This window comes from Hemiscyllium ocellatum, chromosome 31 (genome assembly GCF_020745735.1).
Source record: "Hemiscyllium ocellatum isolate sHemOce1 chromosome 31, sHemOce1.pat.X.cur, whole genome shotgun sequence".
Lineage (NCBI taxonomy): Eukaryota > Metazoa > Chordata > Chondrichthyes > Orectolobiformes > Hemiscylliidae > Hemiscyllium > Hemiscyllium ocellatum.
Window position 1 is genome coordinate 27,607,831 of NC_083431.1, and position 13,725 is coordinate 27,621,555.

A 13,725-nucleotide genomic window follows, 5' to 3' on the forward strand; every position below is an offset into this window, starting at 1 on the left:
GTTTTTTTCTTTTCTGTTTCCCCCCACCTCCTGTAGGTGGCTTTCTTTCTGATGCAGGCTGGTATAGTGATGCTGAGAAGGTGTTCCTTTCTTGTCTGCAGCTATGTTCGCTACATGATGAGGTACTTCATTGGTTTCGTGCAGTTGAATGCTGCGTCAGGTGTGTACTAGCAAAGAAGGCAAAGACTTTTGTTTACTTACCATCTTTGACAATGTCAGAAGTACTGAATTAGCTATGAAAATTTTAAAATGGTCTGAAATGTAATCACTGATGTAGTAAAATATGGCAACAATTTGCACACAACAGTCTCTCAAATAACAAATGACCAGATTATCTGTTCTGTTCTTAGTTAACAGATTTTTGCCAGAATACCTAGGAAACTGCTTTTCTTGTAAATAGTCTAATGGATTCCTCAGTTTAATCGCCATGTGAATGATGGTCCTTCTAACATGGCAGCACATTTTCAATATTGTATTGAAGTGTCAACCTGGATTATATGCATAAGCCCACGGAGTCTGGTTTGAACAGAGAGCCTTGTTCCTCAGGAGCGTGTACAATGTCAATACTATAAAATTGAATATTGAAATTTCTGTACAGAATATGAAGGTCATCCAGTCAGCAACTTGCTAAGGATATTTGGGTTCTTATAAAGAGGACATACTTTGATTTTTCTTCCTGGCCCTTTTAACAGTGACTAAAGGCTTCCTTGCAGCCCTTTTTCAGTATATGCTGTTGTGTGATTTGATCATTTGACCATATTTGACGTATATAAATTTGTCATGTTTGCCACTCCTTTACAGTGTGAAACAGATTAAATTTCAACCCATGACAGTCAATCACCTGATTTTTGATGGAATACATGAGAATATATCACTTTGCATTCCACTTTTCTGAACAGTGGAATTGTGAGGCCCCAAATTGCAATTGTCCTTTTCAGAAGGAAAATAGTATTCCACCTTTAAAGATCCAGATTTTTTTATTATCGGATTAGATTTTTTCTAAATTTTAGCAATTGCAGGATTACAACGCCATCACAACAGAAACAACTTGATAAATAGTTGTACATATTATACTTTCCAGTCCATGATGCAACTAGTCAAATGCCCAGATTTTGTGGGACTGTAATGGTGATGCTATCAGTACTCAATCAAACAATACCTCTCCAGTGACTGCATGTTCACACTAATACATGAAAATCAGGAAATTACTGTCCCAGACCTTTTATAGATCCTATTGTAATTGTATCTTGCTTCCAGACGAAGCTTTCAAATGTATTAAAATATAAATGAAACTTTTAATACTTTTTTTCCTTCCCTCTCTTCCCCTCCCCCCACCACTTCACTTCTCCCCCCCACCCCCAGGCTCCTCTTTAGTCTTTCCTTTCTTTGCTTTAGTTTCTCTGTAGATGATTTAACATTGAATTAACTATTCCAGCTTTCACTTCCTGCAGTGTGGAAACAGGCTGACGAAGAGCAACCCAGCAAGACCCATTCCCTTACATTTACCCCTTCACCTAATACTGTGGGCAATTTTAGCATGGCCAATTCACCTAACCTGCACATTTTTGGACTGTGGGAGGAAACAGGAGCACCCGGAGGAAACCCACACAAACACTGGGAGAATGTGCAAACTCCAAACAGACAGTTGCCTGAGGCGGAAATTGAACCCAGGTCTCTGGCACTGTGAGGCTGCTCTTCAAACTGATTTTGTTTAAAAGATGTACACTTGCTTGCCCTGTTCACATACCCCAATTCCCTCATCAGAAATGTGCTTTTTTTGATTTCTAATTATGCTAGTGTTAGAACTCATATTTTCCAGTGAGAGCCATAGAGTCTGGAAGGAGATTCAGGTATAACTTTTTATTTTGGTACAATTTTGTTACAGCTTCAGATTTTCTTTGCAGTAAGGCACACAAAATCCTCCGACTGTATACAGCTTTAAAACTTAGAGAGCACATTGCCCAGTGCACCCCCCCCCCCATATCTCCAAGTAAAATCACTGAATGACAAAGAAGTGGACAGGTTGATGGTCCACCCACGATCATAATGTTTTCACAGACTCTAGTGATAAGAGGGGCCATTTCTGTTGGCTGAAAGTGGTTTCATTTTGGTGATTTTTTAAAAATATATGTGGATCTATAACTACTTTGGAATCTATATCTATGATTATGAAGGATCCAAACAAAAAATTACTATTAATATTGCAGCAGAGTGAAACAATTACTTACTGTAAAATGTTCTTGTCTATGTAAGCAAATGCAGCTGCCCGTTCTATCCCCGCCAGTAACCTTGATTAAACTTGTTCGACCTGCTGCGATCACATTGATCAAGTATTTTCCCACAGACTTAACTACTGTCAGCCATGTTCTACAGAGCTTGTCAGGGGCAGCTGTCATTGGTCATTTGGTACTATTCAGTCATGGGTAGCCCTAACAGCTAGTTCCAGTTTTAAAAGTCTAGTGAAAGGTTAGCATTGTTAGTTCATCACTTGTTGCAGAAATCAGGCTATTATTTGCAGTTTTCTTCTTCTGTGTTTTGAGGAACTTCAATTATGGTTTAGAAAAAAAAATCTGTTGAATTCTATATTGGAAATGTAGTCCTGTTATGAAGTTGAAGGTGTGTACTGTACCTTTTAGAGAAAGTGAATGTTGTTCTGAACTGAGAGCTTACACGCACCTGTGTGTATGACCAGATGGCAGTCCCAAAGTGTTCTGAAAAATTGAAAACATGTAACATTTAGCTGTAAAATGGGTACCTGAGTTTAGGGTACAACAGTTTGGTTCTTAGATACTGAGCAAATATATTAATCCTTTTAAAGAGTAATCAGCATTAAAGATTCCAGTTCATATTAGGAATGTTGTCAGTTGCTGTGAACTTACTGGTTTATTAAGTGGCTGAATCATAAAGGAATCTATTCAAGTAAAAATTCAGAATGTACATTTAAGATTCTGTTAACATTTAGTATAAGCATAGACTATTACACTTTAAAAATATGCTTAATTGTAATCTTATGCCATTTTGGTAACATTTTCATAGTGGAAACTTTAGTATTTTCAATTCTGTTTCTAGGACTTACAGTATATTCAACCTAAATATTGTTTTTCTCATCTGCAATATTGTATTAAGAGGCTATGAAACATGTTTCATCCAGAAGCATTTTAACATTATCATACATGTAGAAACCCCAGGTGCAGTATTTGTAATTTTTAAATATTACACTGTTATCTCAATCCTTGTCAAATCTATTCATTTTAGATTATATATAATAGCCCTCTGCAGTGGAAGATGACTCTTGGCCTCTGGTGCAGTACGTTGTAGTTGAGGAATAATTGTTCCTGTTCTACTAACCTACTTAGTTGACTTGTTTTGTTTTCCCCCAACAATGTCACCTAAGCTTAAAGTTTATTTTTTGGAAGAATGGTGTAGGTCAGGAACTTCACAGGCTCCTATTTTCAGAAGGTTGTGGAATAGACATGCAAGAGCATGAAACATCCTGTCCCTTCAGCAAAGGGATTTTTCATTTTAAATTCACTAAATTTGGTTATTCCTCACCCACCAACTGCCAGTTTAATTGACAAATGAAAAACATGTGAAATCTTCATGGTTCGCTGGGTAAGACCATTTGAAATCATTAATGACTAAACACCTGAGCAAGCCTAGCACATGATCATGTGCATTTAAGAGATCAAAGGTACATTTGTGTTCTCTCATTTGTCTCATCTCCCTCCCCCACCATCATGATAGAGCAAGAGTAGCAACTTGTCACAGTGCACCAAAAAAGTCAGAGAGTACATCACAGCTACAGAAACTAAGATTGTTGAGGAAGGGTTTTGTCTACTGAGTCAGTATGGGAGGAAGTTAGGAACAGCAAGGCAACAACCACTGCATTGGGGGTTTTCTACAGACCACCTAATAGCAGTAGAGAGATTGAAGATCTCCTAGGTGAGCAGATGCTGGAAAAATGCAAAAGTAGCAGGGTTGTTGTTATGGGTGATTTCAACTTCCCCAATATCGACTGGAACTTCCTAAGTGCAGATGGTTTGGATGGAGCCATTTTCGTCAGGTGTGTTCAGGAGGGGCTCCTTACTCAGTATGTAAACAGATTGACGAGGGGAGAGACCATTTTGGATTTGGTGCTCTGCAATGAGCCAGGACAGGTGTCAGATCTCGTGGTGGGAGAGCACTTTGGTGACAGTGATCACAACTGCCTCACATTTAGCATAGCCTTAGAGAGTGAAAGGAGCAGTTACCGAGGGAAGATATTTAATTAGCGAAAAGGAAATTATGACGCTATCAGACAGGAGTGTGTAAGTACAGACTGGGAGCAATTGTTCCACAGAAAGGGCACAGCAGACATCTGGAGCAGTTGTTGCGAGTGATGCACAAATTTGTTCCTCTGAGACAGGTAAGAAGGGGTAAGATTAGGGAACCTTGGATGCCGAGAACAGAGGAACTTCTCGTCAAAAGAAAGAAGGCAACTTATGTGAGGTGGAGGAAACAAGGATCTAGCACAGCTTTAGAGGATTACAGGCTAGCTAGAAAGGAGCTCGGAATTGAACTGAGGAGAGCCAGGAGGGGGCATGAAAAAGGCTTGGCACTTAGGATTAGGGAGAACCCAAAGGCATTTTACTCATACATGACAAATAAGAGAATGATCAGGGAGAAGGTAGGACTGATCAGGGATAGCGTAGAGAACTTTTGTGTGGAGTCTAAGCAGATAGGGGAAGCCCTAAATCAGTTTTTTGCTTCAGTTTTCACCAAGGAAAGGGAACTTGCTCTAAATGAAAACTTAGAGGATCTGGGATACAGTTTTGACCAGATCAAAATTGATTGAAGTTGATGTGCTGGAAATTTTGGAAAACATTAAGATTGATAAGTCTCCAGGGCCAGACCAGATTTATCCTAGTCTGCTCCGGGAAGCAAGAAAGGAGGTTGCTAAGCTTGTGAGAATATTTGCCTCCTCACTCTCCACAGGAGTTGTACCAGAGGATTGGAAGGAGGTGAATGTTGTTCCTCTTTTCAAAATGGGTAATAGGGAAATCCCTGGCAATTATAAACCAGTCAATCTTGCGTCTGTGATCAGCAAAATTTTGAAAAGAATTCTGAGGGATAGGATTTATGACTATTTGGCAAAGCATAGCGTGATTGAAGGTAGTCAGCATGGCTTTGTGAGGGGCAGGTCATGCCTCACAAATCTTATTGAGCTCTTTGAGGAGGTGACAAGACAGGTCGAGGGTTGAGCAGTGGATTTGGTGTATATGGATTTCAACAAGGATTTGATAGGGTGCCCCATGGTAGGCTCATTCATAAAGTCAGGAAGTATGGGATACAGGGAGATTTGGTTATCTAGATTCAGAATTAGCTGCTGACGGAAGGTAGAGAGTGGTTGTAGATGGGAAATATTCTGCCTGGAGGTCAGTGTTGAGTGGAGTCCCGCAGGACTCTGTTCTTGGGCCTCTGCTCTTTGTAGTTTTTATAAATGACTTGGATGAAGAGGTTGAGGGGTGGGTCAGTAAATTTGCAGGTGACAGTAAGGTTGAAGGCGTTGTCGATAGTATAGAGTGCTATTGCAGGCTGCAGCGCGACATAGACAGAATGCAGAGCTGGGCAGAGAAATGGCAGATGGAGTTCAACCTGAATAAATGTGAAGTGATGCATTTTGGAAGGTTGAACTCGTATGCTGAATATAGGACTAAAGACCGGATTCTTGGCAATGTTGAGGAACAGAGGGATCTGGGTGTACAAATACATAGATTCCTCAAAGTTGCCACCCAAGTGGATAGGGTTGTTAAGAAAGCATATAGTGTTTTGGCTTTCATTAACAGGGGGATCGAGTTTAAGAGCCATGAGCTCTCCAAGTCCCTGGTGAGACCACATTTGGAATATTGTGTACAGTTCTGGTCGCCCTACTATAGGAAAGATACAGCGGCTTTTGGAGAGGGTGCAAAGAAGATTTACCAGGATGCTGCCTGGACTGGAGGGCTTGCCTTATGAAGAAAGGTTGATCAGGGATAGCGTAGAGAACTTTTGTGTGGAGTCTAAGCAGATAGGGGAAGCCCTAAATCAGTTTTTTGCTTCAGTTTTCACCAAGGAAAGGGAACTTGCTCTAAATGAAAACTTAGAGGATCTGGGATACAGTTTTGACCAGATCAAAATTGATTGAAGTTGATGTGCTGGAAATTTTGGAAAACATTAAGATTGATAAGTCTCCAATAAGTCATAGTTTGACGATATTAGGAGGAAGGCATAAAGGAGACGTCAGAGGTAGGTTCTTTACGCAGAGAGTTGTGAATGCATGGAATGCATTGCCAGCTGTGGTGGTGGAAGCAGAGTCATTGGGGATATTTCAGCGACTGCTGGACATGCGCATGGATAGCAGTGAGTTGAGGGGTGCATATGTTAAGTTATTATATTTGACATTAGGATTAAATCTCAGCACAACATCATGGGCCAAAAGGCCTGTTCTGTGCTGTACTTTTCTATGTTCTATGTTCTGATCAAGTAGAAGCTTTAAGCTTTAATCAAATAATTCTGAACTTCTCCAGGTCTTTCAGATGCCTCATATGTCCAAATTTCCTTGCAATTTTCAGTACATCACTTTTGTTCTATCAGTGCAACAACATTGACGGCCTGGAATTTTCTTTACATTCAGTTACCTTTGATGAAAAATGCTAAAAATGATCACAGTGAGTAATAGATTTTGGGTTATGTCTTTCAGATATTATGATTTCTGACTCCCAATTTGTTTGGTTTCAAGGTTACTCCACGTGCGCAATGGCAATTGTAAGTACCACTTGGGGGAAGAGACCTACAAACTTGCCCAAACCTACATCGATAAACTGGCAAAACATGGTCACCAGGCAAATAGAGCAGCACTCTTTGGAGAGCTATGTGCATTACTCTTTGCTAAAAGTCATTATGATGAGGTAGGTTCAGAATACTGGAGTTGATGACCAAAATGTCTGTAATGTGTATATATATGATTTGTTTGTTTCAAGAAATGTATAACTGTACATACAATCACACAGCATGGCGATTGTATGTCAGGTAAAGTCTGCAGTAGTTGATCTCACTCTATACAGTAAGTGAAAATTGATCCAGTGACCTGACATAGGAAGGAGAAAATTAACAGAAGTTTCACAGTATTCATTTCTCTTGGATGCCCCCTGATCTGCTTGCTTCTATTGCACTGTGTTGAGACAGCTTCAGGTTCAGGCCCTGTTTGAATAGCTTGCCTACTTGGCAGATCCTTGTAATATATCAGTGAGAGTAATTACGTTTGAGAGAGTAGAAAATGTAAGATATTTGTTCATATCAGTACTGTAAACTGACTTAAATTCACCATAGTACATTTGAAGTTCCATGTTTGAATGATCTGTCACTATAGTGTTTGGATAGAATTATCAAGATACAGATTTTCAAATTTGGTTTAAAAGGTTTGGAAACTTTGATTTGCAAAGTGTTTGAGAAAACAAGCTTGTTTCCATACCCTTACATTTTGCAATGTTATATCAGAGAATAGTTTTTAAGTGCATTCCCTGTTATGATGTAGGAAAACATGTCAGCTTGCACAGAGCAAGGTTCCACAAGTAGCAGGGAGCCAGATAATCAGTTTGTGGACTTAGTTAAGGAATAGATATTGATTACGAGCAATAGAGAGCCTCCCATTATTTCAGTGTTCTTTCAAGTGGACTTAAGTTTAAAAAAAAGCCAGGATTTTAATTGCCTCATTTAAAAAGCCAGAAATATATTGCCTTTATGCTGCAATGACAAACTCTAAATTATTTGCTGAAAATGTGTTGCTGGAAAAGCGCGGCAGGTCAGGCAGCATCCAAGGAACAGGAGATTCGACGTTTCCTGAACAGGATTCCTGAAGAAGGGCTTATGCCCGAAACGTCGAATCTCCTATTCTTTGGATGCTGCCTGACCTGCTGCGCTTTTCCAGCAACACATTTTCAGCTCTGATCTCCAGCATCTGCGGACCTCACTTTCTCCTCTAGATTATTTGTTCAAGTCTCTAATGTGGGCCTTGACCGTAACAACCTAAGAGCGCAAGTTATTGAGATACAAGCGTGGATATACAAAAAAGAATGAAGATCACTTATATTGTACTTTTCACATCTTCGGAGCATCTCAAAGTTGTGGTTGAAATGAGGTTATGACTAATGTCTTTACTGAAATTGTGTTGTACCCCTCACTACTGTTACATTGTCTTTTATCTAAGTTTACTTTCACAGATGTGTTTGAACTGGTTTTAAAGTAGTATAAGCAGGCAAATGTGATTGGTATGTTTACAATGTAGATTTTCTTTCTTGGGGATATTGTGCTAACTTCCCGGGAAGATCAAAGGATTGAGTCTACATCTATGTTTAAAGGTCAAGGCATTGAGTAATGTCATCTCTTTATTGGGACTTGGTATACCTTTTGACTCGGATGGTTACCATTTTTAGATTTGGCTAGAGTGGTGGATGTTGTAATCAAAGTGAGAGCATTAAGATTTCAGGTAACCAAATTACTTTAGGAAATGTTTTAAGTACCACTATGCACTGGACTGCTCCTGCATTTCTCACTTAATGAACTTGGAGTGTGTATTGCAGTGTAATCTTGATTATGTGCAATGTCCTACCTTATTGGAGTTAGTATTAATGTATTACAGTATTGTAGAAAGTTGACAAGTGTTGTATATCCTATTTAAATGGTAATTGCCATGCACTTGTTTTTCTAGGCTTATAAGTGGTGTGTAGAAGCCATGAAGGAAATCACAGTTGGCTTGCCCGTGAAAGTAGCAGTTGATGTTTTGAGGCAAGCTTCAAAAGTGAGTAATTTGCAGTTATGAGGTATAGTTGATGCATTTTGAAATTGTCTAGACAAAAATGCAAAACATTTAATTGTTGAAAGTTCTAATTTGTTAAACATTTAAGTCATCATCAAAAAAAAACAAATGTACTTACCTCTTCTGTTCTACAAATTGGTGTGATGATATGCACTTTATTTAATCTTACTCTGATTAATTAGTGTCAGATATAGTTAGTTAAACACATCTGCCTAGTTGGGATATTTTTCATGATGTGAAAGGAAGAAACAAGTATTATTTTTGTTTTTAATTCTTTCAATAGCAAAATTCAGATGTAACTTGCAGATTTAACATGCGGAACATACAGATCCATGAGTTGCTTGGGACTAAATAAATGTAATGAAAATTTCCAGGAAGGATTGAGTGGTGAAATATAGTGCCTTTAACATTATAAAGTTTCTATACTAATCGTCTATAATTTTCTTTCATTAACAAAAAATTTGCCAGGATGAAATTTCTATCTAATGTTCTAGTATGTATTCTGGGGTAGAGTACATAAGCCGTTTTCCAAATAAACTTTTTAATACCATACCTTCTCCTATTCATTTTACCTGAGTTACAAATTGCTTTCCGCACAAATATAAAATTAATTCCTGTCCTTTATGTGCACCACATGTAATGCCTCCAAAACAAGCATAAGACACTATTCTCTTCCTGCAGTTTCTTTTTTAAAACAAGATACATGGAAAATTAATTACTGATGATAATGAGAATTTGTATCTTCTTTTTTCATTGCGTTTACAATTTTCATGATGCGTGATACATTCTGAGGAAAAAAAACAAGATTTTTTTTTGTTTTGTCCAAAGTCCTGGGACCAGCGGTGTTCCACAGGGATCTGTACTGGGTCCACCTTTGCATGTCATTTAGATAAATGATTTGAATGAGAATATAGGAGGCATTGTTAGTAAGTTTGCAGATGGCACCAAAATTGGTTTAGTGGACAGTGAAGAAGGTTAACTAAGAGTACAACTCATATCTGAGATCAACTGGGCTGAGGAATGACAGATGGAATTTATTTTGTGTTGCATTTTGATAAAACGAACCAATACAGGACTTTATGGTTAATGGTAGGGTCCTAGGGAATGTTGCTGAACAGAGACCCTAAGGGGTTCAGATGCATAGTTCCTTGAAAGTGAGGTCACAGGTAGACAAGATGATAAAGATGTTTGGCATGTCTACCTTCATTGGTCAGAGCACTGAGTACAGGCGTTGAGATGTCGTGTTATGACTGTATGAGCATTTGGTCAGACCACATTTAAAATACTGTGTACTATTCTAATTTCTATGCTTTGAAAGGATGTTATTAAACTGGAAAGGGTGCAAAAAAATCTATTTACAAGCATGTTAACAAAACTGGAGAGTTTTTGTTGGGGTAAGGCTGAATAGGCTGGGGCCTTTTTTGCTTCTGGAGCATAGGAGATTGAGGGGTGACCTTTTATGCAGGTTTATAAAACCATGAGGGGCATAGATATGGTCTTTTTTCTCAAGGAGAGTCCAAATCTAGAGGTCAAGGGCTAAGATGAAATGGGAAAGATTTAAAAAGGATCTGAAGGACAACTCTCTTTTTTTTGTGTGTAGAGGGTGGTTCTTGTATGGAATGAGGTGGTAGAGGCAGGGATAATTAGAACATTTAAAAGCTATGTGGACAGTTAAATAAATTGGAAAAATTAAGAGGGATGTGGGACGAAAGCAGGCAAATAGGACTAGTACAGTTTAGGAAACTTGGTCGTCATGGATGAGTTGTATAACTGTGAATCTAATTCACATTATTAGGAATACTAAAATGAAGTCATTTGCAGTTTTGTAATTTGAATTATTTCTGTTCCCTAGGCTTGCGTAGTGAAACGGGAATTCAAGAAAGCAGAGCAGTTAATAAAACATGCTGTGTATTTAGCGCGGTAAGTTTCCTTGCAAACATAATTCAAGAGAATCTTAATCTAAATTACAGGGTTCTCTTAGACCTTCTTGTAATAGCCAGACTGATGTCTGTCCTAATCACTTTTCTGTTACGTTTTACTTAACTGTCCTACCCACAACTTAACAAATGAGCTGGCAATAGTCTAGTGATAACATCGCTAGACTATTTGATCCAGGAACTCTGCTACTGTTGTAGGAACCCAGATTCAAATCCTGCTAAAGCAGATGGGGGAATCTAAATTCAATAAAACAAAATCTGGAATTAAGAATCTACTGGTGACCATGAAACCTTTGTCAATTGTCATAAAACCCATCTGGCTCACTAATGTCCTTCAGGGAAGGAAATCTGGCATTCTGTGGTTCTGGTTTACATGTGACTTCAGAGCCACAGCAATGTGGTTGACTCTCAACTACCTTCTCGGCAATTAAGAATGGGGCAACGAATGGTAGCTGAGCTAGCGATACCTACGTCCTGTGAATGCATTTTCTTAACAAAGAATTGACTGATATGCTACTCTTTACTTTGACACAGATCTTTGACATAAAGAGAGGTAGGAAAATAAAGTGTGAACAGGACACAAGGAACTAGGAAAAGGACATGGGTAGATTAAGTTGAGTGACAAAAATTGGTAACTGGAATACAGTGTAGGAAATTATGAACTTAGCTACTTTGGCAGGAACAGTTTTTTTTCCAAAAAGTAAATTATTTAATTAGGGAACAGTTGCAGAATCCAAGTACAAGGTGATCTACATCTCCTGATGTATTTGCATGCTCACTTTTTGAGATACATATAACAAGCTATTAGGAACACAAATAGAGTGCTGTTACTTATTGCACAGGGAATGCTGTATAGAAATGAATGTTTTGCCACATCTGGACAGGGCATTCAGGATGTTAGAGTATTGGAAATAATTATGAGAAGGTTAACAGTCAACTGATAACTGGATTGAGGATTGCTGTCTGACTTGAAAAGTTGGTAAGGCTGCCTGCTTGGCACACCAGCCTCATTCCTGAAGAAGGGCTTATGCCTGAAACGTCGATTCTCCTGCTCCTCGGATGCTGCCTGACCTGCTGTGTTGTTCCAGCACCACGTTTTTTTAACTCTGGTCTCCAGCATCTGCAGTCCTCACTTTCTCCAGGCTGACCGTATGTCCAATTTAGAGAAGTGCAAGATGATCTTATTGAGACTTTTAAGATCTAGCTAGGACTTGATAATGGATGCTAGAAGGATATTTCCCCTCGTGGGAGAGATGAGAACTCGGCTGTAGAATTTTAAAAAGTCTTCTATTTAAGTCAGAGATGAACCACTTTCCCAAGAGGACAGTGGAGACAGTCTTACTGTATCTTTAAGGCAGTAGTAGATTATCTTTTGACTGCTTGGCTAGTCAAAGAGTTAGTGAAAAAAATTACTGATCAGATCAGCTGTTATCTTTTTTGAATGGCAGAGCAGACTTGAAGGGTTGAATGGCCTCCACCTTTAAATTTGTATGTACATTATGTTGCATTTTCTGTGATAACGAGAAACAAAATAAACTGGACATGAAGAGACAGAGTGATAGAGATTTTAAAAAAACCTGCAGATGCAAGAATGCAGAGTAGACAAGCAGGAAGCTGGAAGAGTACAGCAAGCCAGGCAGCATGATGAGGTTGATAGGTCAACATTTCAGGTATAACCTTTCCTCCCTGAAGAAGTGTTATACCCGAAATGATGACGAAGCCGTGAACAAAAAAATAAGCTTTACAAAACAGGTATGGAAATTGAATGAGAGGGAAAGACAGTTTTGATAAGATAGTATTAATAACATTTGCCCTTTTGTTGAAGCAGAGGACTTGCTTTTTCGTTTCAACATACTTTAGTATTTCAAACACCATTGCATGTTTTGAATATTTACTACAGAAATGTAATTTTTCTTGTAGGGAGCATTTTGGTCAAAAGCATCCCAAATACTCTGATACCCTCTTAGATTATGGATTTTACTTGCTCAACGTAGATAATATTTGTCAATCAGTTGCTATTTATCAGGTATGTTGGAATTTTTCTTCTTGTTGCCAGTTAAGGTGTATTTTAAATTTTCAATTATGTTCTTAAGTCTGCAAATTGGAAGCATATTATTAGACTGTATTCAATCTTGAATCAGCTGTACTTCCTTTAAATCAAAAAAATGGGAAGCCCAAAGCTAACAACTTTTGTCCTGCCACACACTTGCTCACACCTTTTGCTAGTGATGCATCCATCCTGTCCTCTTATTTCAGATGGAACTTCTACTTGTAACTGGATTTTATTGTTTCCCCATGACGTTAGTCTGCAATAGCATATCACTTTGAGTCTAGTTTTCGAGCTTGAGCTTTGGCTTCCATTACATATCAGATGATGAGCCCCAACATATTTAAATATATATATTTATCACTCTTGTCCACAATTTATAGTCAATTAGTTGTCGCTACCTGCTTGTAATTAACCTGTATTTCTTTCATCTTCATTTCATTTCAAAACCTCAGCTGCCCTTTTCTTGCTCTCAGACCAAGTTCTTCCTTTATCATCGCCTTGCAAACTATATTGAGTCTAATTGTTTGCACCTGAAATTGTTACTATTCATTCTAATTTAAATGCTTTTAATTCCCTGTTATGACTCTGTTCTAGTCATACAGCAACCCCTTGCCCCCCTCAAAATACTTCCTGCCCTCCTGAGCCAATAGTGTGACTCCTGACATCTTGCTTAATTTGCTGTGGATTCCATTCCTGAAATCTTTCTTTTTTGTTTTCATTCAATACATATTTCTTGTGCAGGATTTTTGGTCACTTCCATCTTGCCTCATCCATTTCTTTCTTTATCATGTATGATTATATAAATGCAAGCTGTCTTCTTTATCAACCATTTTCCTCTGCTAAACTTATTTCCTAGTCCACTTCAGCCTACTCTGCCCTTGTTCTTTGGTAACTTTTGTTTAGGT

The 13,725-nt window shown here is 38.5% G+C and overlaps 2 protein-coding genes across 2 annotated transcripts in view; one reads left to right on the forward strand and one right to left on the reverse strand.

The window, feature by feature from the left end:
- appbp2 (amyloid beta precursor protein (cytoplasmic tail) binding protein 2) overlaps positions 1-13,725 on the forward strand; it is a 90,099-nt gene that overhangs the window by 60,201 nt on the left and 16,173 nt on the right. Inside the window, exons 4-8 of the mRNA XM_060848111.1 lie at positions 37-160; positions 6,758-6,926; positions 8,726-8,815; positions 10,686-10,753; positions 12,691-12,796. Of these exons, the coding sequence (XP_060704094.1) occupies positions 37-160; positions 6,758-6,926; positions 8,726-8,815; positions 10,686-10,753; positions 12,691-12,796 (557 nt within the window). The remainder of the gene's footprint in view (positions 1-36; positions 161-6,757; positions 6,927-8,725; positions 8,816-10,685; positions 10,754-12,690; positions 12,797-13,725) is intronic.
- Positions 2,636-13,725, reverse strand: part of si:ch1073-145m9.1 (uncharacterized) — a 158,481-nt gene continuing 147,391 nt past the window's right edge. Inside the window, exon 9 of the mRNA XM_060848115.1 lies at positions 2,636-2,711. Coding sequence (XP_060704098.1) covers positions 2,667-2,711 — 45 coding nt within the window. The 3' untranslated portion in view covers positions 2,636-2,666. The remainder of the gene's footprint in view (positions 2,712-13,725) is intronic.